This window comes from Sphaerodactylus townsendi, linkage group LG16 (genome assembly GCF_021028975.2).
Source record: "Sphaerodactylus townsendi isolate TG3544 linkage group LG16, MPM_Stown_v2.3, whole genome shotgun sequence".
In the NCBI taxonomy this organism is placed as follows: Eukaryota; Metazoa; Chordata; class Lepidosauria; order Squamata; family Sphaerodactylidae; genus Sphaerodactylus; species Sphaerodactylus townsendi.
Genome location: NC_059440.1, coordinates 28,150,506 through 28,175,056, shown reverse-complemented (window position 1 = coordinate 28,175,056; position 24,551 = coordinate 28,150,506). Strand labels below are relative to the sequence as shown.

General features: G+C 83.2%; 1 protein-coding gene across 1 annotated transcript in view; it reads left to right on the top strand.

Moving 5' to 3' along the window:
- Positions 1–22,998, top strand: part of LOC125445552 (tyrosine-protein phosphatase non-receptor type 11-like) — a 62,381-nt gene extending 39,383 nt beyond the window's left edge. The window contains exons 11-13 of the mRNA XM_048518639.1: positions 20,538–20,621; positions 21,916–22,083; positions 22,912–22,998. Coding sequence (XP_048374596.1) covers positions 20,538–20,621; positions 21,916–22,083; positions 22,912–22,998 — 339 coding nt within the window. The remainder of the gene's footprint in view (positions 1–20,537; positions 20,622–21,915; positions 22,084–22,911) is intronic.
- The last annotated feature ends 1,553 nt before the right edge of the window (positions 22,999–24,551 follow it).

The following is a 24,551-nucleotide window of genomic DNA, read 5'->3' as shown; positions in this document are numbered from 1 at the left end:
CCCCCCCCACCCCCCCCCCCCCCCACCCCCCCCCCCCCCCACCCCCCCCCCCCCCCACCCCCCCCCCCCCCCACCCCCCCCCCCCCCCACCCCCCCCCCCCCCCACCCCCCCCCCCCCCCACCCCCCCCCCCCCCCACCCCCCCCCCCCCCCACCCCCCCCCCCCCCCACCCCCCCCCCCCCCCACCCCCCCCCCCCCCCACCCCCCCCCCCCCCCACCCCCCCCCCCCCCCACCCCCCCCCCCCCCCACCCCCCCCCCCCCCCACCCCCCCCCCCCCCCACCCCCCCCCCCCCCCACCCCCCCCCCCCCCCACCCCCCCCCCCCCCCACCCCCCCCCCCCCCCACCCCCCCCCCCCCCCACCCCCCCCCCCCCCCACCCCCCCCCCCCCCCACCCCCCCCCCCCCCCACCCCCCCCCCCCCCCACCCCCCCCCCCCCCCACCCCCCCCCCCCCCCACCCCCCCCCCCCCCCACCCCCCCCCCCCCCCACCCCCCCCCCCCCCCACCCCCCCCCCCCCCCACCCCCCCCCCCCCCCACCCCCCCCCCCCCCCACCCCCCCCCCCCCCCACCCCCCCCCCCCCCCACCCCCCCCCCCCCCCACCCCCCCCCCCCCCCACCCCCCCCCCCCCCCACCCCCCCCCCCCCCCACCCCCCCCCCCCCCCACCCCCCCCCCCCCCCACCCCCCCCCCCCCCCACCCCCCCCCCCCCCCACCCCCCCCCCCCCCCACCCCCCCCCCCCCCCACCCCCCCCCCCCCCCACCCCCCCCCCCCCCCACCCCCCCCCCCCCCCACCCCCCCCCCCCCCCACCCCCCCCCCCCCCCACCCCCCCCCCCCCCCACCCCCCCCCCCCCCCACCCCCCCCCCCCCCCACCCCCCCCCCCCCCCACCCCCCCCCCCCCCCACCCCCCCCCCCCCCCACCCCCCCCCCCCCCCACCCCCCCCCCCCCCCACCCCCCCCCCCCCCCACCCCCCCCCCCCCCCACCCCCCCCCCCCCCCACCCCCCCCCCCCCCCACCCCCCCCCCCCCCCACCCCCCCCCCCCCCCACCCCCCCCCCCCCCCACCCCCCCCCCCCCCCACCCCCCCCCCCCCCCACCCCCCCCCCCCCCCACCCCCCCCCCCCCCCACCCCCCCCCCCCCCCACCCCCCCCCCCCCCCACCCCCCCCCCCCCCCACCCCCCCCCCCCCCCACCCCCCCCCCCCCCCACCCCCCCCCCCCCCCACCCCCCCCCCCCCCCACCCCCCCCCCCCCCCACCCCCCCCCCCCCCCACCCCCCCCCCCCCCCACCCCCCCCCCCCCCCACCCCCCCCCCCCCCCACCCCCCCCCCCCCCCACCCCCCCCCCCCCCCACCCCCCCCCCCCCCCACCCCCCCCCCCCCCCACCCCCCCCCCCCCCCACCCCCCCCCCCCCCCACCCCCCCCCCCCCCCACCCCCCCCCCCCCCCACCCCCCCCCCCCCCCACCCCCCCCCCCCCCCACCCCCCCCCCCCCCCACCCCCCCCCCCCCCCACCCCCCCCCCCCCCCACCCCCCCCCCCCCCCACCCCCCCCCCCCCCCACCCCCCCCCCCCCCCACCCCCCCCCCCCCCCACCCCCCCCCCCCCCCACCCCCCCCCCCCCCCACCCCCCCCCCCCCCCACCCCCCCCCCCCCCCACCCCCCCCCCCCCCCACCCCCCCCCCCCCCCACCCCCCCCCCCCCCCACCCCCCCCCCCCCCCACCCCCCCCCCCCCCCACCCCCCCCCCCCCCCACCCCCCCCCCCCCCCACCCCCCCCCCCCCCCACCCCCCCCCCCCCCCACCCCCCCCCCCCCCCACCCCCCCCCCCCCCCACCCCCCCCCCCCCCCACCCCCCCCCCCCCCCACCCCCCCCCCCCCCCACCCCCCCCCCCCCCCACCCCCCCCCCCCCCCACCCCCCCCCCCCCCCACCCCCCCCCCCCCCCACCCCCCCCCCCCCCCACCCCCCCCCCCCCCCACCCCCCCCCCCCCCCACCCCCCCCCCCCCCCACCCCCCCCCCCCCCCACCCCCCCCCCCCCCCACCCCCCCCCCCCCCCACCCCCCCCCCCCCCCACCCCCCCCCCCCCCCACCCCCCCCCCCCCCCACCCCCCCCCCCCCCCACCCCCCCCCCCCCCCACCCCCCCCCCCCCCCACCCCCCCCCCCCCCCACCCCCCCCCCCCCCCACCCCCCCCCCCCCCCACCCCCCCCCCCCCCCACCCCCCCCCCCCCCCACCCCCCCCCCCCCCCACCCCCCCCCCCCCCCACCCCCCCCCCCCCCCACCCCCCCCCCCCCCCACCCCCCCCCCCCCCCACCCCCCCCCCCCCCCACCCCCCCCCCCCCCCACCCCCCCCCCCCCCCACCCCCCCCCCCCCCCACCCCCCCCCCCCCCCACCCCCCCCCCCCCCCACCCCCCCCCCCCCCCACCCCCCCCCCCCCCCACCCCCCCCCCCCCCCACCCCCCCCCCCCCCCACCCCCCCCCCCCCCCACCCCCCCCCCCCCCCACCCCCCCCCCCCCCCACCCCCCCCCCCCCCCACCCCCCCCCCCCCCCACCCCCCCCCCCCCCCACCCCCCCCCCCCCCCACCCCCCCCCCCCCCCACCCCCCCCCCCCCCCACCCCCCCCCCCCCCCACCCCCCCCCCCCCCCACCCCCCCCCCCCCCCACCCCCCCCCCCCCCCACCCCCCCCCCCCCCCACCCCCCCCCCCCCCCACCCCCCCCCCCCCCCACCCCCCCCCCCCCCCACCCCCCCCCCCCCCCACCCCCCCCCCCCCCCACCCCCCCCCCCCCCCACCCCCCCCCCCCCCCACCCCCCCCCCCCCCCACCCCCCCCCCCCCCCACCCCCCCCCCCCCCCACCCCCCCCCCCCCCCACCCCCCCCCCCCCCCACCCCCCCCCCCCCCCACCCCCCCCCCCCCCCACCCCCCCCCCCCCCCACCCCCCCCCCCCCCCACCCCCCCCCCCCCCCACCCCCCCCCCCCCCCACCCCCCCCCCCCCCCACCCCCCCCCCCCCCCACCCCCCCCCCCCCCCACCCCCCCCCCCCCCCACCCCCCCCCCCCCCCACCCCCCCCCCCCCCCACCCCCCCCCCCCCCCACCCCCCCCCCCCCCCACCCCCCCCCCCCCCCACCCCCCCCCCCCCCCACCCCCCCCCCCCCCCACCCCCCCCCCCCCCCACCCCCCCCCCCCCCCACCCCCCCCCCCCCCCACCCCCCCCCCCCCCCACCCCCCCCCCCCCCCACCCCCCCCCCCCCCCACCCCCCCCCCCCCCCACCCCCCCCCCCCCCCACCCCCCCCCCCCCCCACCCCCCCCCCCCCCCACCCCCCCCCCCCCCCACCCCCCCCCCCCCCCACCCCCCCCCCCCCCCACCCCCCCCCCCCCCCACCCCCCCCCCCCCCCACCCCCCCCCCCCCCCACCCCCCCCCCCCCCCACCCCCCCCCCCCCCCACCCCCCCCCCCCCCCACCCCCCCCCCCCCCCACCCCCCCCCCCCCCCACCCCCCCCCCCCCCCACCCCCCCCCCCCCCCACCCCCCCCCCCCCCCACCCCCCCCCCCCCCCACCCCCCCCCCCCCCCACCCCCCCCCCCCCCCACCCCCCCCCCCCCCCACCCCCCCCCCCCCCCACCCCCCCCCCCCCCCACCCCCCCCCCCCCCCACCCCCCCCCCCCCCCACCCCCCCCCCCCCCCACCCCCCCCCCCCCCCACCCCCCCCCCCCCCCACCCCCCCCCCCCCCCACCCCCCCCCCCCCCCACCCCCCCCCCCCCCCACCCCCCCCCCCCCCCACCCCCCCCCCCCCCCACCCCCCCCCCCCCCCACCCCCCCCCCCCCCCACCCCCCCCCCCCCCCACCCCCCCCCCCCCCCACCCCCCCCCCCCCCCACCCCCCCCCCCCCCCACCCCCCCCCCCCCCCACCCCCCCCCCCCCCCACCCCCCCCCCCCCCCACCCCCCCCCCCCCCCACCCCCCCCCCCCCCCACCCCCCCCCCCCCCCACCCCCCCCCCCCCCCACCCCCCCCCCCCCCCACCCCCCCCCCCCCCCACCCCCCCCCCCCCCCACCCCCCCCCCCCCCCACCCCCCCCCCCCCCCACCCCCCCCCCCCCCCACCCCCCCCCCCCCCCACCCCCCCCCCCCCCCACCCCCCCCCCCCCCCACCCCCCCCCCCCCCCACCCCCCCCCCCCCCCACCCCCCCCCCCCCCCACCCCCCCCCCCCCCCACCCCCCCCCCCCCCCACCCCCCCCCCCCCCCACCCCCCCCCCCCCCCACCCCCCCCCCCCCCCACCCCCCCCCCCCCCCACCCCCCCCCCCCCCCACCCCCCCCCCCCCCCACCCCCCCCCCCCCCCACCCCCCCCCCCCCCCACCCCCCCCCCCCCCCACCCCCCCCCCCCCCCACCCCCCCCCCCCCCCACCCCCCCCCCCCCCCACCCCCCCCCCCCCCCACCCCCCCCCCCCCCCACCCCCCCCCCCCCCCACCCCCCCCCCCCCCCACCCCCCCCCCCCCCCACCCCCCCCCCCCCCCACCCCCCCCCCCCCCCACCCCCCCCCCCCCCCACCCCCCCCCCCCCCCACCCCCCCCCCCCCCCACCCCCCCCCCCCCCCACCCCCCCCCCCCCCCACCCCCCCCCCCCCCCACCCCCCCCCCCCCCCACCCCCCCCCCCCCCCACCCCCCCCCCCCCCCACCCCCCCCCCCCCCCACCCCCCCCCCCCCCCACCCCCCCCCCCCCCCACCCCCCCCCCCCCCCACCCCCCCCCCCCCCCACCCCCCCCCCCCCCCACCCCCCCCCCCCCCCACCCCCCCCCCCCCCCACCCCCCCCCCCCCCCACCCCCCCCCCCCCCCACCCCCCCCCCCCCCCACCCCCCCCCCCCCCCACCCCCCCCCCCCCCCACCCCCCCCCCCCCCCACCCCCCCCCCCCCCCACCCCCCCCCCCCCCCACCCCCCCCCCCCCCCACCCCCCCCCCCCCCCACCCCCCCCCCCCCCCACCCCCCCCCCCCCCCACCCCCCCCCCCCCCCACCCCCCCCCCCCCCCACCCCCCCCCCCCCCCACCCCCCCCCCCCCCCACCCCCCCCCCCCCCCACCCCCCCCCCCCCCCACCCCCCCCCCCCCCCACCCCCCCCCCCCCCCACCCCCCCCCCCCCCCACCCCCCCCCCCCCCCACCCCCCCCCCCCCCCACCCCCCCCCCCCCCCACCCCCCCCCCCCCCCACCCCCCCCCCCCCCCACCCCCCCCCCCCCCCACCCCCCCCCCCCCCCACCCCCCCCCCCCCCCACCCCCCCCCCCCCCCACCCCCCCCCCCCCCCACCCCCCCCCCCCCCCACCCCCCCCCCCCCCCACCCCCCCCCCCCCCCACCCCCCCCCCCCCCCACCCCCCCCCCCCCCCACCCCCCCCCCCCCCCACCCCCCCCCCCCCCCACCCCCCCCCCCCCCCACCCCCCCCCCCCCCCACCCCCCCCCCCCCCCACCCCCCCCCCCCCCCACCCCCCCCCCCCCCCACCCCCCCCCCCCCCCACCCCCCCCCCCCCCCACCCCCCCCCCCCCCCACCCCCCCCCCCCCCCACCCCCCCCCCCCCCCACCCCCCCCCCCCCCCACCCCCCCCCCCCCCCACCCCCCCCCCCCCCCACCCCCCCCCCCCCCCACCCCCCCCCCCCCCCACCCCCCCCCCCCCCCACCCCCCCCCCCCCCCACCCCCCCCCCCCCCCACCCCCCCCCCCCCCCACCCCCCCCCCCCCCCACCCCCCCCCCCCCCCACCCCCCCCCCCCCCCACCCCCCCCCCCCCCCACCCCCCCCCCCCCCCACCCCCCCCCCCCCCCACCCCCCCCCCCCCCCACCCCCCCCCCCCCCCACCCCCCCCCCCCCCCACCCCCCCCCCCCCCCACCCCCCCCCCCCCCCACCCCCCCCCCCCCCCACCCCCCCCCCCCCCCACCCCCCCCCCCCCCCACCCCCCCCCCCCCCCACCCCCCCCCCCCCCCACCCCCCCCCCCCCCCACCCCCCCCCCCCCCCACCCCCCCCCCCCCCCACCCCCCCCCCCCCCCACCCCCCCCCCCCCCCACCCCCCCCCCCCCCCACCCCCCCCCCCCCCCACCCCCCCCCCCCCCCACCCCCCCCCCCCCCCACCCCCCCCCCCCCCCACCCCCCCCCCCCCCCACCCCCCCCCCCCCCCACCCCCCCCCCCCCCCACCCCCCCCCCCCCCCACCCCCCCCCCCCCCCACCCCCCCCCCCCCCCACCCCCCCCCCCCCCCACCCCCCCCCCCCCCCACCCCCCCCCCCCCCCACCCCCCCCCCCCCCCACCCCCCCCCCCCCCCACCCCCCCCCCCCCCCACCCCCCCCCCCCCCCACCCCCCCCCCCCCCCACCCCCCCCCCCCCCCACCCCCCCCCCCCCCCACCCCCCCCCCCCCCCACCCCCCCCCCCCCCCACCCCCCCCCCCCCCCACCCCCCCCCCCCCCCACCCCCCCCCCCCCCCACCCCCCCCCCCCCCCACCCCCCCCCCCCCCCACCCCCCCCCCCCCCCACCCCCCCCCCCCCCCACCCCCCCCCCCCCCCACCCCCCCCCCCCCCCACCCCCCCCCCCCCCCACCCCCCCCCCCCCCCACCCCCCCCCCCCCCCACCCCCCCCCCCCCCCACCCCCCCCCCCCCCCACCCCCCCCCCCCCCCACCCCCCCCCCCCCCCACCCCCCCCCCCCCCCACCCCCCCCCCCCCCCACCCCCCCCCCCCCCCACCCCCCCCCCCCCCCACCCCCCCCCCCCCCCACCCCCCCCCCCCCCCACCCCCCCCCCCCCCCACCCCCCCCCCCCCCCACCCCCCCCCCCCCCCACCCCCCCCCCCCCCCACCCCCCCCCCCCCCCACCCCCCCCCCCCCCCACCCCCCCCCCCCCCCACCCCCCCCCCCCCCCACCCCCCCCCCCCCCCACCCCCCCCCCCCCCCACCCCCCCCCCCCCCCACCCCCCCCCCCCCCCACCCCCCCCCCCCCCCACCCCCCCCCCCCCCCACCCCCCCCCCCCCCCACCCCCCCCCCCCCCCACCCCCCCCCCCCCCCACCCCCCCCCCCCCCCACCCCCCCCCCCCCCCACCCCCCCCCCCCCCCACCCCCCCCCCCCCCCACCCCCCCCCCCCCCCACCCCCCCCCCCCCCCACCCCCCCCCCCCCCCACCCCCCCCCCCCCCCACCCCCCCCCCCCCCCACCCCCCCCCCCCCCCACCCCCCCCCCCCCCCACCCCCCCCCCCCCCCACCCCCCCCCCCCCCCACCCCCCCCCCCCCCCACCCCCCCCCCCCCCCACCCCCCCCCCCCCCCACCCCCCCCCCCCCCCACCCCCCCCCCCCCCCACCCCCCCCCCCCCCCACCCCCCCCCCCCCCCACCCCCCCCCCCCCCCACCCCCCCCCCCCCCCACCCCCCCCCCCCCCCACCCCCCCCCCCCCCCACCCCCCCCCCCCCCCACCCCCCCCCCCCCCCACCCCCCCCCCCCCCCACCCCCCCCCCCCCCCACCCCCCCCCCCCCCCACCCCCCCCCCCCCCCACCCCCCCCCCCCCCCACCCCCCCCCCCCCCCACCCCCCCCCCCCCCCACCCCCCCCCCCCCCCACCCCCCCCCCCCCCCACCCCCCCCCCCCCCCACCCCCCCCCCCCCCCACCCCCCCCCCCCCCCACCCCCCCCCCCCCCCACCCCCCCCCCCCCCCACCCCCCCCCCCCCCCACCCCCCCCCCCCCCCACCCCCCCCCCCCCCCACCCCCCCCCCCCCCCACCCCCCCCCCCCCCCACCCCCCCCCCCCCCCACCCCCCCCCCCCCCCACCCCCCCCCCCCCCCACCCCCCCCCCCCCCCACCCCCCCCCCCCCCCACCCCCCCCCCCCCCCACCCCCCCCCCCCCCCACCCCCCCCCCCCCCCACCCCCCCCCCCCCCCACCCCCCCCCCCCCCCACCCCCCCCCCCCCCCACCCCCCCCCCCCCCCACCCCCCCCCCCCCCCACCCCCCCCCCCCCCCACCCCCCCCCCCCCCCACCCCCCCCCCCCCCCACCCCCCCCCCCCCCCACCCCCCCCCCCCCCCACCCCCCCCCCCCCCCACCCCCCCCCCCCCCCACCCCCCCCCCCCCCCACCCCCCCCCCCCCCCACCCCCCCCCCCCCCCACCCCCCCCCCCCCCCACCCCCCCCCCCCCCCACCCCCCCCCCCCCCCACCCCCCCCCCCCCCCACCCCCCCCCCCCCCCACCCCCCCCCCCCCCCACCCCCCCCCCCCCCCACCCCCCCCCCCCCCCACCCCCCCCCCCCCCCACCCCCCCCCCCCCCCACCCCCCCCCCCCCCCACCCCCCCCCCCCCCCACCCCCCCCCCCCCCCACCCCCCCCCCCCCCCACCCCCCCCCCCCCCCACCCCCCCCCCCCCCCACCCCCCCCCCCCCCCACCCCCCCCCCCCCCCACCCCCCCCCCCCCCCACCCCCCCCCCCCCCCACCCCCCCCCCCCCCCACCCCCCCCCCCCCCCACCCCCCCCCCCCCCCACCCCCCCCCCCCCCCACCCCCCCCCCCCCCCACCCCCCCCCCCCCCCACCCCCCCCCCCCCCCACCCCCCCCCCCCCCCACCCCCCCCCCCCCCCACCCCCCCCCCCCCCCACCCCCCCCCCCCCCCACCCCCCCCCCCCCCCACCCCCCCCCCCCCCCACCCCCCCCCCCCCCCACCCCCCCCCCCCCCCACCCCCCCCCCCCCCCACCCCCCCCCCCCCCCACCCCCCCCCCCCCCCACCCCCCCCCCCCCCCACCCCCCCCCCCCCCCACCCCCCCCCCCCCCCACCCCCCCCCCCCCCCACCCCCCCCCCCCCCCACCCCCCCCCCCCCCCACCCCCCCCCCCCCCCACCCCCCCCCCCCCCCACCCCCCCCCCCCCCCACCCCCCCCCCCCCCCACCCCCCCCCCCCCCCACCCCCCCCCCCCCCCACCCCCCCCCCCCCCCACCCCCCCCCCCCCCCACCCCCCCCCCCCCCCACCCCCCCCCCCCCCCACCCCCCCCCCCCCCCACCCCCCCCCCCCCCCACCCCCCCCCCCCCCCACCCCCCCCCCCCCCCACCCCCCCCCCCCCCCACCCCCCCCCCCCCCCACCCCCCCCCCCCCCCACCCCCCCCCCCCCCCACCCCCCCCCCCCCCCACCCCCCCCCCCCCCCACCCCCCCCCCCCCCCACCCCCCCCCCCCCCCACCCCCCCCCCCCCCCACCCCCCCCCCCCCCCACCCCCCCCCCCCCCCACCCCCCCCCCCCCCCACCCCCCCCCCCCCCCACCCCCCCCCCCCCCCACCCCCCCCCCCCCCCACCCCCCCCCCCCCCCACCCCCCCCCCCCCCCACCCCCCCCCCCCCCCACCCCCCCCCCCCCCCACCCCCCCCCCCCCCCACCCCCCCCCCCCCCCACCCCCCCCCCCCCCCACCCCCCCCCCCCCCCACCCCCCCCCCCCCCCACCCCCCCCCCCCCCCACCCCCCCCCCCCCCCACCCCCCCCCCCCCCCACCCCCCCCCCCCCCCACCCCCCCCCCCCCCCACCCCCCCCCCCCCCCACCCCCCCCCCCCCCCACCCCCCCCCCCCCCCACCCCCCCCCCCCCCCACCCCCCCCCCCCCCCACCCCCCCCCCCCCCCACCCCCCCCCCCCCCCACCCCCCCCCCCCCCCACCCCCCCCCCCCCCCACCCCCCCCCCCCCCCACCCCCCCCCCCCCCCACCCCCCCCCCCCCCCACCCCCCCCCCCCCCCACCCCCCCCCCCCCCCACCCCCCCCCCCCCCCACCCCCCCCCCCCCCCACCCCCCCCCCCCCCCACCCCCCCCCCCCCCCACCCCCCCCCCCCCCCACCCCCCCCCCCCCCCACCCCCCCCCCCCCCCACCCCCCCCCCCCCCCACCCCCCCCCCCCCCCACCCCCCCCCCCCCCCACCCCCCCCCCCCCCCACCCCCCCCCCCCCCCACCCCCCCCCCCCCCCACCCCCCCCCCCCCCCACCCCCCCCCCCCCCCACCCCCCCCCCCCCCCACCCCCCCCCCCCCCCACCCCCCCCCCCCCCCACCCCCCCCCCCCCCCACCCCCCCCCCCCCCCACCCCCCCCCCCCCCCACCCCCCCCCCCCCCCACCCCCCCCCCCCCCCACCCCCCCCCCCCCCCACCCCCCCCCCCCCCCACCCCCCCCCCCCCCCACCCCCCCCCCCCCCCACCCCCCCCCCCCCCCACCCCCCCCCCCCCCCACCCCCCCCCCCCCCCACCCCCCCCCCCCCCCACCCCCCCCCCCCCCCACCCCCCCCCCCCCCCACCCCCCCCCCCCCCCACCCCCCCCCCCCCCCACCCCCCCCCCCCCCCACCCCCCCCCCCCCCCACCCCCCCCCCCCCCCACCCCCCCCCCCCCCCACCCCCCCCCCCCCCCACCCCCCCCCCCCCCCACCCCCCCCCCCCCCCACCCCCCCCCCCCCCCACCCCCCCCCCCCCCCACCCCCCCCCCCCCCCACCCCCCCCCCCCCCCACCCCCCCCCCCCCCCACCCCCCCCCCCCCCCACCCCCCCCCCCCCCCACCCCCCCCCCCCCCCACCCCCCCCCCCCCCCACCCCCCCCCCCCCCCACCCCCCCCCCCCCCCACCCCCCCCCCCCCCCACCCCCCCCCCCCCCCACCCCCCCCCCCCCCCACCCCCCCCCCCCCCCACCCCCCCCCCCCCCCACCCCCCCCCCCCCCCACCCCCCCCCCCCCCCACCCCCCCCCCCCCCCACCCCCCCCCCCCCCCACCCCCCCCCCCCCCCACCCCCCCCCCCCCCCACCCCCCCCCCCCCCCACCCCCCCCCCCCCCCACCCCCCCCCCCCCCCACCCCCCCCCCCCCCCACCCCCCCCCCCCCCCACCCCCCCCCCCCCCCACCCCCCCCCCCCCCCACCCCCCCCCCCCCCCACCCCCCCCCCCCCCCACCCCCCCCCCCCCCCACCCCCCCCCCCCCCCACCCCCCCCCCCCCCCACCCCCCCCCCCCCCCACCCCCCCCCCCCCCCACCCCCCCCCCCCCCCACCCCCCCCCCCCCCCACCCCCCCCCCCCCCCACCCCCCCCCCCCCCCACCCCCCCCCCCCCCCACCCCCCCCCCCCCCCACCCCCCCCCCCCCCCACCCCCCCCCCCCCCCACCCCCCCCCCCCCCCACCCCCCCCCCCCCCCACCCCCCCCCCCCCCCACCCCCCCCCCCCCCCACCCCCCCCCCCCCCCACCCCCCCCCCCCCCCACCCCCCCCCCCCCCCACCCCCCCCCCCCCCCACCCCCCCCCCCCCCCACCCCCCCCCCCCCCCACCCCCCCCCCCCCCCACCCCCCCCCCCCCCCACCCCCCCCCCCCCCCACCCCCCCCCCCCCCCACCCCCCCCCCCCCCCACCCCCCCCCCCCCCCACCCCCCCCCCCCCCCACCCCCCCCCCCCCCCACCCCCCCCCCCCCCCACCCCCCCCCCCCCCCACCCCCCCCCCCCCCCACCCCCCCCCCCCCCCACCCCCCCCCCCCCCCACCCCCCCCCCCCCCCACCCCCCCCCCCCCCCACCCCCCCCCCCCCCCACCCCCCCCCCCCCCCACCCCCCCCCCCCCCCACCCCCCCCCCCCCCCACCCCCCCCCCCCCCCACCCCCCCCCCCCCCCACCCCCCCCCCCCCCCACCCCCCCCCCCCCCCACCCCCCCCCCCCCCCACCCCCCCCCCCCCCCACCCCCCCCCCCCCCCACCCCCCCCCCCCCCCACCCCCCCCCCCCCCCACCCCCCCCCCCCCCCACCCCCCCCCCCCCCCACCCCCCCCCCCCCCCACCCCCCCCCCCCCCCACCCCCCCCCCCCCCCACCCCCCCCCCCCCCCACCCCCCCCCCCCCCCACCCCCCCCCCCCCCCACCCCCCCCCCCCCCCACCCCCCCCCCCCCCCACCCCCCCCCCCCCCCACCCCCCCCCCCCCCCACCCCCCCCCCCCCCCACCCCCCCCCCCCCCCACCCCCCCCCCCCCCCACCCCCCCCCCCCCCCACCCCCCCCCCCCCCCACCCCCCCCCCCCCCCACCCCCCCCCCCCCCCACCCCCCCCCCCCCCCACCCCCCCCCCCCCCCACCCCCCCCCCCCCCCACCCCCCCCCCCCCCCACCCCCCCCCCCCCCCACCCCCCCCCCCCCCCACCCCCCCCCCCCCCCACCCCCCCCCCCCCCCACCCCCCCCCCCCCCCACCCCCCCCCCCCCCCACCCCCCCCCCCCCCCACCCCCCCCCCCCCCCACCCCCCCCCCCCCCCACCCCCCCCCCCCCCCACCCCCCCCCCCCCCCACCCCCCCCCCCCCCCACCCCCCCCCCCCCCCACCCCCCCCCCCCCCCACCCCCCCCCCCCCCCACCCCCCCCCCCCCCCACCCCCCCCCCCCCCCACCCCCCCCCCCCCCCACCCCCCCCCCCCCCCACCCCCCCCCCCCCCCACCCCCCCCCCCCCCCACCCCCCCCCCCCCCCACCCCCCCCCCCCCCCACCCCCCCCCCCCCCCACCCCCCCCCCCCCCCACCCCCCCCCCCCCCCACCCCCCCCCCCCCCCACCCCCCCCCCCCCCCACCCCCCCCCCCCCCCACCCCCCCCCCCCCCCACCCCCCCCCCCCCCCACCCCCCCCCCCCCCCACCCCCCCCCCCCCCCACCCCCCCCCCCCCCCACCCCCCCCCCCCCCCACCCCCCCCCCCCCCCACCCCCCCCCCCCCCCACCCCCCCCCCCCCCCACCCCCCCCCCCCCCCACCCCCCCCCCCCCCCACCCCCCCCCCCCCCCACCCCCCCCCCCCCCCACCCCCCCCCCCCCCCACCCCCCCCCCCCCCCACCCCCCCCCCCCCCCACCCCCCCCCCCCCCCACCCCCCCCCCCCCCCACCCCCCCCCCCCCCCACCCCCCCCCCCCCCCACCCCCCCCCCCCCCCACCCCCCCCCCCCCCCACCCCCCCCCCCCCCCACCCCCCCCCCCCCCCACCCCCCCCCCCCCCCACCCCCCCCCCCCCCCACCCCCCCCCCCCCCCACCCCCCCCCCCCCCCACCCCCCCCCCCCCCCACCCCCCCCCCCCCCCACCCCCCCCCCCCCCCACCCCCCCCCCCCCCCACCCCCCCCCCCCCCCACCCCCCCCCCCCCCCACCCCCCCCCCCCCCCACCCCCCCCCCCCCCCACCCCCCCCCCCCCCCACCCCCCCCCCCCCCCACCCCCCCCCCCCCCCACCCCCCCCCCCCCCCACCCCCCCCCCCCCCCACCCCCCCCCCCCCCCACCCCCCCCCCCCCCCACCCCCCCCCCCCCCCACCCCCCCCCCCCCCCACCCCCCCCCCCCCCCACCCCCCCCCCCCCCCACCCCCCCCCCCCCCCACCCCCCCCCCCCCCCACCCCCCCCCCCCCCCACCCCCCCCCCCCCCCACCCCCCCCCCCCCCCACCCCCCCCCCCCCCCACCCCCCCCCCCCCCCACCCCCCCCCCCCCCCACCCCCCCCCCCCCCCACCCCCCCCCCCCCCCACCCCCCCCCCCCCCCACCCCCCCCCCCCCCCACCCCCCCCCCCCCCCACCCCCCCCCCCCCCCACCCCCCCCCCCCCCCACCCCCCCCCCCCCCCACCCCCCCCCCCCCCCACCCCCCCCCCCCCCCACCCCCCCCCCCCCCCACCCCCCCCCCCCCCCACCCCCCCCCCCCCCCACCCCCCCCCCCCCCCACCCCCCCCCCCCCCCACCCCCCCCCCCCCCCACCCCCCCCCCCCCCCACCCCCCCCCCCCCCCACCCCCCCCCCCCCCCACCCCCCCCCCCCCCCACCCCCCCCCCCCCCCACCCCCCCCCCCCCCCACCCCCCCCCCCCCCCACCCCCCCCCCCCCCCACCCCCCCCCCCCCCCACCCCCCCCCCCCCCCACCCCCCCCCCCCCCCACCCCCCCCCCCCCCCACCCCCCCCCCCCCCCACCCCCCCCCCCCCCCACCCCCCCCCCCCCCCACCCCCCCCCCCCCCCACCCCCCCCCCCCCCCACCCCCCCCCCCCCCCACCCCCCCCCCCCCCCACCCCCCCCCCCCCCCACCCCCCCCCCCCCCCACCCCCCCCCCCCCCCACCCCCCCCCCCCCCCACCCCCCCCCCCCCCCACCCCCCCCCCCCCCCACCCCCCCCCCCCCCCACCCCCCCCCCCCCCCACCCCCCCCCCCCCCCACCCCCCCCCCCCCCCACCCCCCCCCCCCCCCACCCCCCCCCCCCCCCACCCCCCCCCCCCCCCACCCCCCCCCCCCCCCACCCCCCCCCCCCCCCACCCCCCCCCCCCCCCACCCCCCCCCCCCCCCACCCCCCCCCCCCCCCACCCCCCCCCCCCCCCACCCCCCCCCCCCCCCACCCCCCCCCCCCCCCACCCCCCCCCCCCCCCACCCCCCCCCCCCCCCACCCCCCCCCCCCCCCACCCCCCCCCCCCCCCACCCCCCCCCCCCCCCACCCCCCCCCCCCCCCACCCCCCCCCCCCCCCACCCCCCCCCCCCCCCACCCCCCCCCCCCCCCACCCCCCCCCCCCCCCACCCCCCCCCCCCCCCACCCCCCCCCCCCCCCACCCCCCCCCCCCCCCACCCCCCCCCCCCCCCACCCCCCCCCCCCCCCACCCCCCCCCCCCCCCACCCCCCCCCCCCCCCACCCCCCCCCCCCCCCACCCCCCCCCCCCCCCACCCCCCCCCCCCCCCACCCCCCCCCCCCCCCACCCCCCCCCCCCCCCACCCCCCCCCCCCCCCACCCCCCCCCCCCCCCACCCCCCCCCCCCCCCACCCCCCCCCCCCCCCACCCCCCCCCCCCCCCACCCCCCCCCCCCCCCACCCCCCCCCCCCCCCACCCCCCCCCCCCCCCACCCCCCCCCCCCCCCACCCCCCCCCCCCCCCACCCCCCCCCCCCCCCACCCCCCCCCCCCCCCACCCCCCCCCCCCCCCACCCCCCCCCCCCCCCACCCCCCCCCCCCCCCACCCCCCCCCCCCCCCACCCCCCCCCCCCCCCACCCCCCCCCCCCCCCACCCCCCCCCCCCCCCACCCCCCCCCCCCCCCACCCCCCCCCCCCCCCACCCCCCCCCCCCCCCACCCCCCCCCCCCCCCACCCCCCCCCCCCCCCACCCCCCCCCCCCCCCACCCCCCCCCCCCCCCACCCCCCCCCCCCCCCACCCCCCCCCCCCCCCACCCCCCCCCCCCCCCACCCCCCCCCCCCCCCACCCCCCCCCCCCCCCACCCCCCCCCCCCCCCACCCCCCCCCCCCCCCACCCCCCCCCCCCCCCACCCCCCCCCCCCCCCACCCCCCCCCCCCCCCACCCCCCCCCCCCCCCACCCCCCCCCCCCCCCACCCCCCCCCCCCCCCACCCCCCCCCCCCCCCACCCCCCCCCCCCCCCACCCCCCCCCCCCCCCACCCCCCCCCCCCCCCACCCCCCCCCCCCCCCACCCCCCCCCCCCCCCACCCCCCCCCCCCCCCACCCCCCCCCCCCCCCACCCCCCCCCCCCCCCACCCCCCCCCCCCCCCACCCCCCCCCCCCCCCACCCCCCCCCCCCCCCACCCCCCCCCCCCCCCACCCCCCCCCCCCCCCACCCCCCCCCCCCCCCACCCCCCCCCCCCCCCACCCCCCCCCCCCCCCACCCCCCCCCCCCCCCACCCCCCCCCCCCCCCACCCCCCCCCCCCCCCACCCCCCCCCCCCCCCACCCCCCCCCCCCCCCACCCCCCCCCCCCCCCACCCCCCCCCCCCCCCACCCCCCCCCCCCCCCACCCCCCCCCCCCCCCACCCCCCCCCCCCCCCACCCCCCCCCCCCCCCACCCCCCCCCCCCCCCACCCCCCCCCCCCCCCACCCCCCCCCCCCCCCACCCCCCCCCCCCCCCACCCCCCCCCCCCCCCACCCCCCCCCCCCCCCACCCCCCCCCCCCCCCACCCCCCCCCCCCCCCACCCCCCCCCCCCCCCACCCCCCCCCCCCCCCACCCCCCCCCCCCCCCACCCCCCCCCCCCCCCACCCCCCCCCCCCCCCACCCCCCCCCCCCCCCACCCCCCCCCCCCCCCACCCCCCCCCCCCCCCACCCCCCCCCCCCCCCACCCCCCCCCCCCCCCACCCCCCCCCCCCCCCACCCCCCCCCCCCCCCACCCCCCCCCCCCCCCACCCCCCCCCCCCCCCACCCCCCCCCCCCCCCACCCCCCCCCCCCCCCACCCCCCCCCCCCCCCACCCCCCCCCCCCCCCACCCCCCCCCCCCCCCACCCCCCCCCCCCCCCACCCCCCCCCCCCCCCACCCCCCCCCCCCCCCACCCCCCCCCCCCCCCACCCCCCCCCCCCCCCACCCCCCCCCCCCCCCACCCCCCCCCCCCCCCACCCCCCCCCCCCCCCACCCCCCCCCCCCCCCACCCCCCCCCCCCCCCACCCCCCCCCCCCCCCACCCCCCCCCCCCCCCACCCCCCCCCCCCCCCACCCCCCCCCCCCCCCACCCCCCCCCCCCCCCACCCCCCCCCCCCCCCACCCCCCCCCCCCCCCACCCCCCCCCCCCCCCACCCCCCCCCCCCCCCACCCCCCCCCCCCCCCACCCCCCCCCCCCCCCACCCCCCCCCCCCCCCACCCCCCCCCCCCCCCACCCCCCCCCCCCCCCACCCCCCCCCCCCCCCACCCCCCCCCCCCCCCACCCCCCCCCCCCCCCACCCCCCCCCCCCCCCACCCCCCCCCCCCCCCACCCCCCCCCCCCCCCACCCCCCCCCCCCCCCACCCCCCCCCCCCCCCACCCCCCCCCCCCCCCACCCCCCCCCCCCCCCACCCCCCCCCCCCCCCACCCCCCCCCCCCCCCACCCCCCCCCCCCCCCACCCCCCCCCCCCCCCACCCCCCCCCCCCCCCACCCCCCCCCCCCCCCACCCCCCCCCCCCCCCACCCCCCCCCCCCCCCACCCCCCCCCCCCCCCACCCCCCCCCCCCCCCACCCCCCCCCCCCCCCACCCCCCCCCCCCCCCACCCCCCCCCCCCCCCACCCCCCCCCCCCCCCACCCCCCCCCCCCCCCACCCCCCCCCCCCCCCACCCCCCCCCCCCCCCACCCCCCCCCCCCCCCACCCCCCCCCCCCCCCACCCCCCCCCCCCCCCACCCCCCCCCCCCCCCACCCCCCCCCCCCCCCACCCCCCCCCCCCCCCACCCCCCCCCCCCCCCACCCCCCCCCCCCCCCACCCCCCCCCCCCCCCACCCCCCCCCCCCCCCACCCCCCCCCCCCCCCACCCCCCCCCCCCCCCACCCCCCCCCCCCCCCACCCCCCCCCCCCCCCACCCCCCCCCCCCCCCACCCCCCCCCCCCCCCACCCCCCCCCCCCCCCACCCCCCCCCCCCCCCACCCCCCCCCCCCCCCACCCCCCCCCCCCCCCACCCCCCCCCCCCCCCACCCCCCCCCCCCCCCACCCCCCCCCCCCCCCACCCCCCCCCCCCCCCACCCCCCCCCCCCCCCACCCCCCCCCCCCCCCACCCCCCCCCCCCCCCACCCCCCCCCCCCCCCACCCCCCCCCCCCCCCACCCCCCCCCCCCCCCACCCCCCCCCCCCCCCACCCCCCCCCCCCCCCACCCCCCCCCCCCCCCACCCCCCCCCCCCCCCACCCCCCCCCCCCCCCACCCCCCCCCCCCCCCACCCCCCCCCCCCCCCACCCCCCCCCCCCCCCACCCCCCCCCCCCCCCACCCCCCCCCCCCCCCACCCCCCCCCCCCCCCACCCCCCCCCCCCCCCACCCCCCCCCCCCCCCACCCCCCCCCCCCCCCACCCCCCCCCCCCCCCACCCCCCCCCCCCCCCACCCCCCCCCCCCCCCACCCCCCCCCCCCCCCACCCCCCCCCCCCCCCACCCCCCCCCCCCCCCACCCCCCCCCCCCCCCACCCCCCCCCCCCCCCACCCCCCCCCCCCCCCACCCCCCCCCCCCCCCACCCCCCCCCCCCCCCACCCCCCCCCCCCCCCACCCCCCCCCCCCCCCACCCCCCCCCCCCCCCACCCCCCCCCCCCCCCACCCCCCCCCCCCCCCACCCCCCCCCCCCCCCACCCCCCCCCCCCCCCACCCCCCCCCCCCCCCACCCCCCCCCCCCCCCACCCCCCCCCCCCCCCACCCCCCCCCCCCCCCACCCCCCCCCCCCCCCACCCCCCCCCCCCCCCACCCCCCCCCCCCCCCACCCCCCCCCCCCCCCACCCCCCCCCCCCCCCACCCCCCCCCCCCCCCACCCCCCCCCCCCCCCACCCCCCCCCCCCCCCACCCCCCCCCCCCCCCACCCCCCCCCCCCCCCACCCCCCCCCCCCCCCACCCCCCCCCCCCCCCACCCCCCCCCCCCCCCACCCCCCCCCCCCCCCACCCCCCCCCCCCCCCACCCCCCCCCCCCCCCACCCCCCCCCCCCCCCACCCCCCCCCCCCCCCACCCCCCCCCCCCCCCACCCCCCCCCCCCCCCACCCCCCCCCCCCCCCACCCCCCCCCCCCCCCACCCCCCCCCCCCCCCACCCCCCCCCCCCCCCACCCCCCCCCCCCCCCACCCCCCCCCCCCCCCACCCCCCCCCCCCCCCACCCCCCCCCCCCCCCACCCCCCCCCCCCCCCACCCCCCCCCCCCCCCACCCCCCCCCCCCCCCACCCCCCCCCCCCCCCACCCCCCCCCCCCCCCACCCCCCCCCCCCCCCACCCCCCCCCCCCCCCACCCCCCCCCCCCCCCACCCCCCCCCCCCCCCACCCCCCCCCCCCCCCACCCCCCCCCCCCCCCACCCCCCCCCCCCCCCACCCCCCCCCCCCCCCACCCCCCCCCCCCCCCACCCCCCCCCCCCCCCACCCCCCCCCCCCCCCACCCCCCCCCCCCCCCACCCCCCCCCCCCCCCACCCCCCCCCCCCCCCACCCCCCCCCCCCCCCACCCCCCCCCCCCCCCACCCCCCCCCCCCCCCACCCCCCCCCCCCCCCACCCCCCCCCCCCCCCACCCCCCCCCCCCCCCACCCCCCCCCCCCCCCACCCCCCCCCCCCCCCACCCCCCCCCCCCCCCACCCCCCCCCCCCCCCACCCCCCCCCCCCCCCACCCCCCCCCCCCCCCACCCCCCCCCCCCCCCACCCCCCCCCCCCCCCACCCCCCCCCCCCCCAACGACCGCCGCACCACCCCCCCCCTCCCCACACCCCCCCCCCCGCCCGCCCCCCCCCCGCACCCCCCCCCCCCCTCCACCCCCCACCCCCCCCCCCCCCCCCCCCCCCCCATGAACTTCAGGAGCACCATAGCTTGGCCACCCCTGCTCTAAACCCTACACTATGCATCATTTCTCACCTATGCCCAGAAGTCTTGTGCTTACTCATTGCTTAGATTTCTTGTAATGGGTGTGGGTTGAAACCTTCCTCCCATTGGATTCCTGTGTTTGTTGGGAAGGTCCTGTGAAAAACTGCCGTGGCGTTGACAGCCCGGGGGAAGATTTGTTTCTGAGCACTCACAAAAACTCGCATGGCCTGTTTCGTAGACTAGGCTGCCCTGGAGAACGCCAGTAAGCCAGAACGCTGCGTCACCCCCAAAGACATGCTTCTCCTTTGTGGGGGTGGGAATCCCTGCTGCCTGCACGACTGGGATACTCTGTTGGGGAAGATTTGTTTAAGATCCCTTTCTGCCTGTCCTGTCCCCCACTATACTGAAACTTTTAAAACTCAGCAGCACGCTCCTAACCATTAGGCCACACTGTCTCTCAAGCCCATGGATGTTCAACAGGGCTGATGTCTGATAGGTAAGGTGATCTGATGGCTGCAATCAAGCTTCTCTCTTGCAGCCAAGCAACGTTACCGTAACTTGTCAAAAAAATCAGAAGCAAAGGAGCTTCTGCATGAGTCACTGCTCTGTCTGATCAGCAGCTCCTGACCATCTCAGTGACTCAGTCAGAGACGCAACAAGTAATCTGCCCTGAGGGCAGTTTATCCTCTGCTGTCGAGAGTGACTTTTAATCCCACTCGATGCAGAGATGGGGCGAAGTTTCTTGAGCCACCGCAGCACAGACTGAGCGCAGCAACTCCTGCAGAGATGCAGCGGGAAGCCTCCCTTGTGCCACACTTTGAGCCCTCAGGATTTTTTTTTCATTTTGCTTATGGGCTTCACTGGTTTACAATTATTCAATCTAGCTGTAATTCAGCACTTAAACTCAACCGCCTCCTTCAGAGCTGTGAGGGTAGCCGCTGACACCATTTGCCAGCATGGCTAATATATCTAGGACAGGGGTAGGGAACCTGCGGCTCTCCAGATGTTCAGGAACTACAATTCCCATCAATACCAGCGTAGCCAATTAGCCTGCTGATGAGAACTGATAGAATATAGTTCTGTTTATCTGGAAATAGGAGTTGCTGATGTCACAGTCCCAATTCCTCCCCATTCAAACTGCCTTCCCATGATCCTCAGCATGGCACCTCTACCCCGGCTTTGCAGATGGCAACTAGAAAAGTTTCCTAATCAAGCCATTTCAATTTGCCAATCCAGATGTTTCCAAAGCCAGGCAAGGATCTCAAGGCTGAGGAATCTGAAAATATTTCCGTTCCCCTCTCCAAATCTTCACGAGGTGAGCTCCTTTCCCTCCCTGTTGTTTACAGACACCGATCCGACGGACAACCCTGCCCCGGAGTAGGCCTGCTCTGCCCTGTGTCAACATCCTCCTTGCTTCTGATGTCACAAAGGTAAAAGCTTAAGATGAATTTAGAATTGGAGGCAAAGCGGCAGGGATGTTGATTTTTTAATCTGCGGTGGAAAAGCGGAACCTTAGGAAGAATCATCTGCGCTACGAGGGATCTTGGAGATGTGGCCTTCTAGCTCCTTGGAGCTCTCCCAAGTACCCCCTTTAGGCCGCCCAGAGGGAGAACTCCTCTCTTGCCAAAATAGTTCAGGATTTAACAGCAAGAAAGCTCTCTTTCAGATCTCCCCCACCCTTCATCTTCGGGGTCTAAGAAACCCCTTACATTCTACCGTCTGTGCCCCTTGGAAAAACAAGAGACATTTCCAAGTCCATGTCTGTTTTCTTGCCCCATCACTGGATGCTGTCTCACCCCCAAGGAGTGAAAGAGCCATCCAACATCCCACACCGACAGCCAGACCTTTTTTTAAAAAAATAAACATGGGATCTTGCGTAAAGATTCAGTTTTGCTTCCAGCAATTGTAGTTGGCGAGCGAGCTTTTTCGACAGTGGGAATGCAGGCGAGATACTGCAGGTTGGCATCGGACAGACAGACGCTTGAGCGAGCATGATGCCCATGTTACAAATCGGAGAACTGAGGCCGACGGAAGCGTGAAGCACCCCAGTCTACCTAGTAGCAAAACCTAGGGTATGGATTGGCAACTGGTAGTCTAGAGGTGAAATCTGGTCCAAATAAAACCCTGCCAGCCAACGAAAAGATCCTTTACTCTCTAGCCTACCTGGGAAGAAGCGCATGTGTGCGTTCTCTCACTTTGTCCCTTTATTTCATTTCAACAGCATTGCCTCTTTTAAGGGGAAAGCAGATATTTCCGTTAAGCAGCAGAAGCCGTGAAGTTCCTGTCTCAAATCACAGAATCTCTTGTCCCAGCTCTGACCCACCCAGCAAATATTCAGATTTTCTTTTTTTTTGGCTACCTCTGAAACTAACAAGGGATGAACGGCGCCAAGCAGAGACATGAAAAACTAGTTCACTTACTTGTCCTGCCTTGTGAAGTTTACCAGCAGCCGCCCATGTTCCAGTGTCTGTTCTTTCCCCCACTCGAGAACAATCGGAGGCAACTTCTGTTTCGCGGTTTACGAGCAGATCGCGCTCATGTCACGGCATGAGAGAGTTTCTTGTTATTGCTCCAATAAACTTTTCCCAGTTGGCAGACAGCCCTGGTGCAGCCTTGGCCAGCACCGCACACAATCACTGCCACCGGGGCAATTACCTGGGTCTCTTTTATACCTTCTGACCTGCAGGTGACTGAGAGGCAGCACCTGTCTTTCCCAATTTCCAGACACGGCTCCCATTGGCTGGCTCCAGCCATGCTAAGGAAGGGGGTGTGGCTTTGCTTGTTGACAAACTGGACCGGCTGGAACAGCTTTGGGAGAGAAGCAGCCGGGTTCCCAGGAACCCTGCCCACGTGGGGAAGCACGTCTCGAAATCTACAACTGGAAATGCCTGCGCAACTTTCTCAAACAGCCTGCCGGGGACGAAAGATCTGCAGCATTCCTTTTCTAGGCCAACCAGATAGACTGCTGATTCTCACCATCATGTGAACTACACGATACTTGTGTGGTAACAGCGCTGTAATAGTAATGTGTAATAGTAGTATTAGTAGTAGTAACGTAGTAGTAGTAGTAGTAGTAGTAGTAGTGTGTCGTAGGGTTGCCAACTCTGGTTTGGGAAGTGCCTAGAGATTTGGGGTGAAACCTGGAGAGGGCATGATTTGGGAAGGGAAGGGTTTTCAGTGAATTATATTGCCCTAAAGAAATTCTGCTCTTTGCTCTGTTTTACATCAAGGTAGCCCCCATATTGAGGGGCCCGCCGTTCCTCCTTTTTGGGGAAGGTTTTAAGTGTGGGTTTTTTGATGCCTCTCATTTGACTGTTTTAACCACTGTTTATATGGAGTTTTAATAAGTTTTTATGGTTTATTAATTGGATGGAGCTTAGTTTATTTGTTTCCTGATTTGCTCCTTTATTCAGTATTATGTGAATTTTATGTTGTACACCGCCCAGAGCCCTTCGGGGATGGGGCGGTATAGAAATTTGAGAAATAAATAAATAAATAAAGCCCCACGGCACAGAGTAGTAAACTGCAGCACTCAGTCAAAGCTCTGCTCACAATCTGAGTTCAATTCTGTCGGAAAGTCAGTTTCTCGTAGCTGGCTCAAGGGATGGTGATTCAATATTGTTTTTTTTCAGGTTTTCTCTTTCGCTGAAAAAAAAACACCCAGGCTATTCGGCAGATGCCGAAAAACCCCGAACATGATTCAGCTTTTTCGCCCTTTAGACAGGAGCTAAAGCCACTCACCCACCACGCCACGGCCACGGTTCCTCGGGTCCACATAGAGAAGAGGAGGAGAGCTTCAAAAATTGAAGCCACCCACCATCATTTCTCCAGACCACGTGGACTTATATTCACATAACTATAGCATCTTCAGCCTTCCACAAGTATCTAAATAATTCATCAAATGTATAAAATACTTTTAAACTAGAACATGTAAAAAAATTCAATTCTTTTATAAAATCCCCCGTGGACAGTTCCAATTAATAATTTTTTTAAAAGATCTTATAAAATTAGTAATAACCTTTTTAAAATTAAAACCTTCAATATTGTTTCCAGCAGCTTTCTTAATATTTCATACTGCCCATTCAAATTTGGCAGCGTTAGAAGTGATTTCATGATTCTTGTCAGCCAGGATAAGCGAAAGAAGGGTTTTCCTATCTCTCCCTAGAAAGTAGGAGATTATATGGTTAATAAAAGTTTCCCTAATATTACTACAGAGCTTACAATCTAACAGTGTCTCAATACTCTTGTCCCCACAGGGACAGACACACTCTTTAAGGAGAAGTCTTCTATATCTTAGCAAGGCTGCAGAGCGGAGGGGATTTTTTATTAGGTAAGCGTTGGGTTTGTTTCAGTAAGTATCGGCTTTATTTGGCTTTGCAAACATCTGTATAGAGTTTTTAAAACTTGACATTTACAAAGAACAAAAACGCAAGGTTGACTCAGCCTCCCATCCTTCCAAGGTTGGTAAAATGAGCACCTAGCTTGCTGGGGGCAGGCGGTAGGGGGCTGAGGAAGGCCACGGCAAACACTCCTGTGGACATAGTCTGCCTAGTAAACATTGTGATGTGATGTCACCCTATGGGTCAATAATGGCCTGCTGCTTGCACAAGGGATCGCCTTTGCCTTTTACTACCCTCCACGAGAACTGACTTCTATCATCTGGAGCTACAATTCTGGGAGATCCACAGGTTTCTCCTGGAGGTTGGCAACTCTAATACATATGCACACACGCACATAGGCACACACGTTTAGACAATCCTAATTTGACATGAGGACACAATCAGGATTTCGTAACCTTATGCAAATAGATGAATGTCTATAATTTCTATCTTTTTGCAAATGGTTTCCTCGCTTTTAGTCATCTTGCTTTTCAAGCAAAGGGGCAAAGGTCGAGGGCCAGGTATTGAAGGAACAGCCCCGACCATTGTGTGAATCTGACAAAGCCACGCCTCTGGCTACGTACGGTGACTCCTCAAGGCATTTCCTGTCAAGGGTGCAATTGCAGTCATATGGGCTAGAAACTTCCTCCTTTTTAAAAAAAGCTGCATTTCTCCACAAGGTCCAGACACTTCTTATTTTTTAAAAAAGAAAATGGATTCCCTCACCCACAGTGGTTAGAAACGTGCTTTAAAAACCCAAGATGTCAAGCCTTCCTGGGGAAACCTTTGTGGAAACGATACTCTGTTCCACGGAAAGGTGATAGTGCAGTCGGCTGAAGTGCGGAGGGTGAGAAAATTGGATGCATCCACGTTAGAATATAGTCCTGAACCAATATGAGAATTCTCATTCATTTTCATGCACTGCTTTTGTCAAAACCATTCTTTTGTGCATTATTGAACACTAGCAGTGAAGACCTGTGG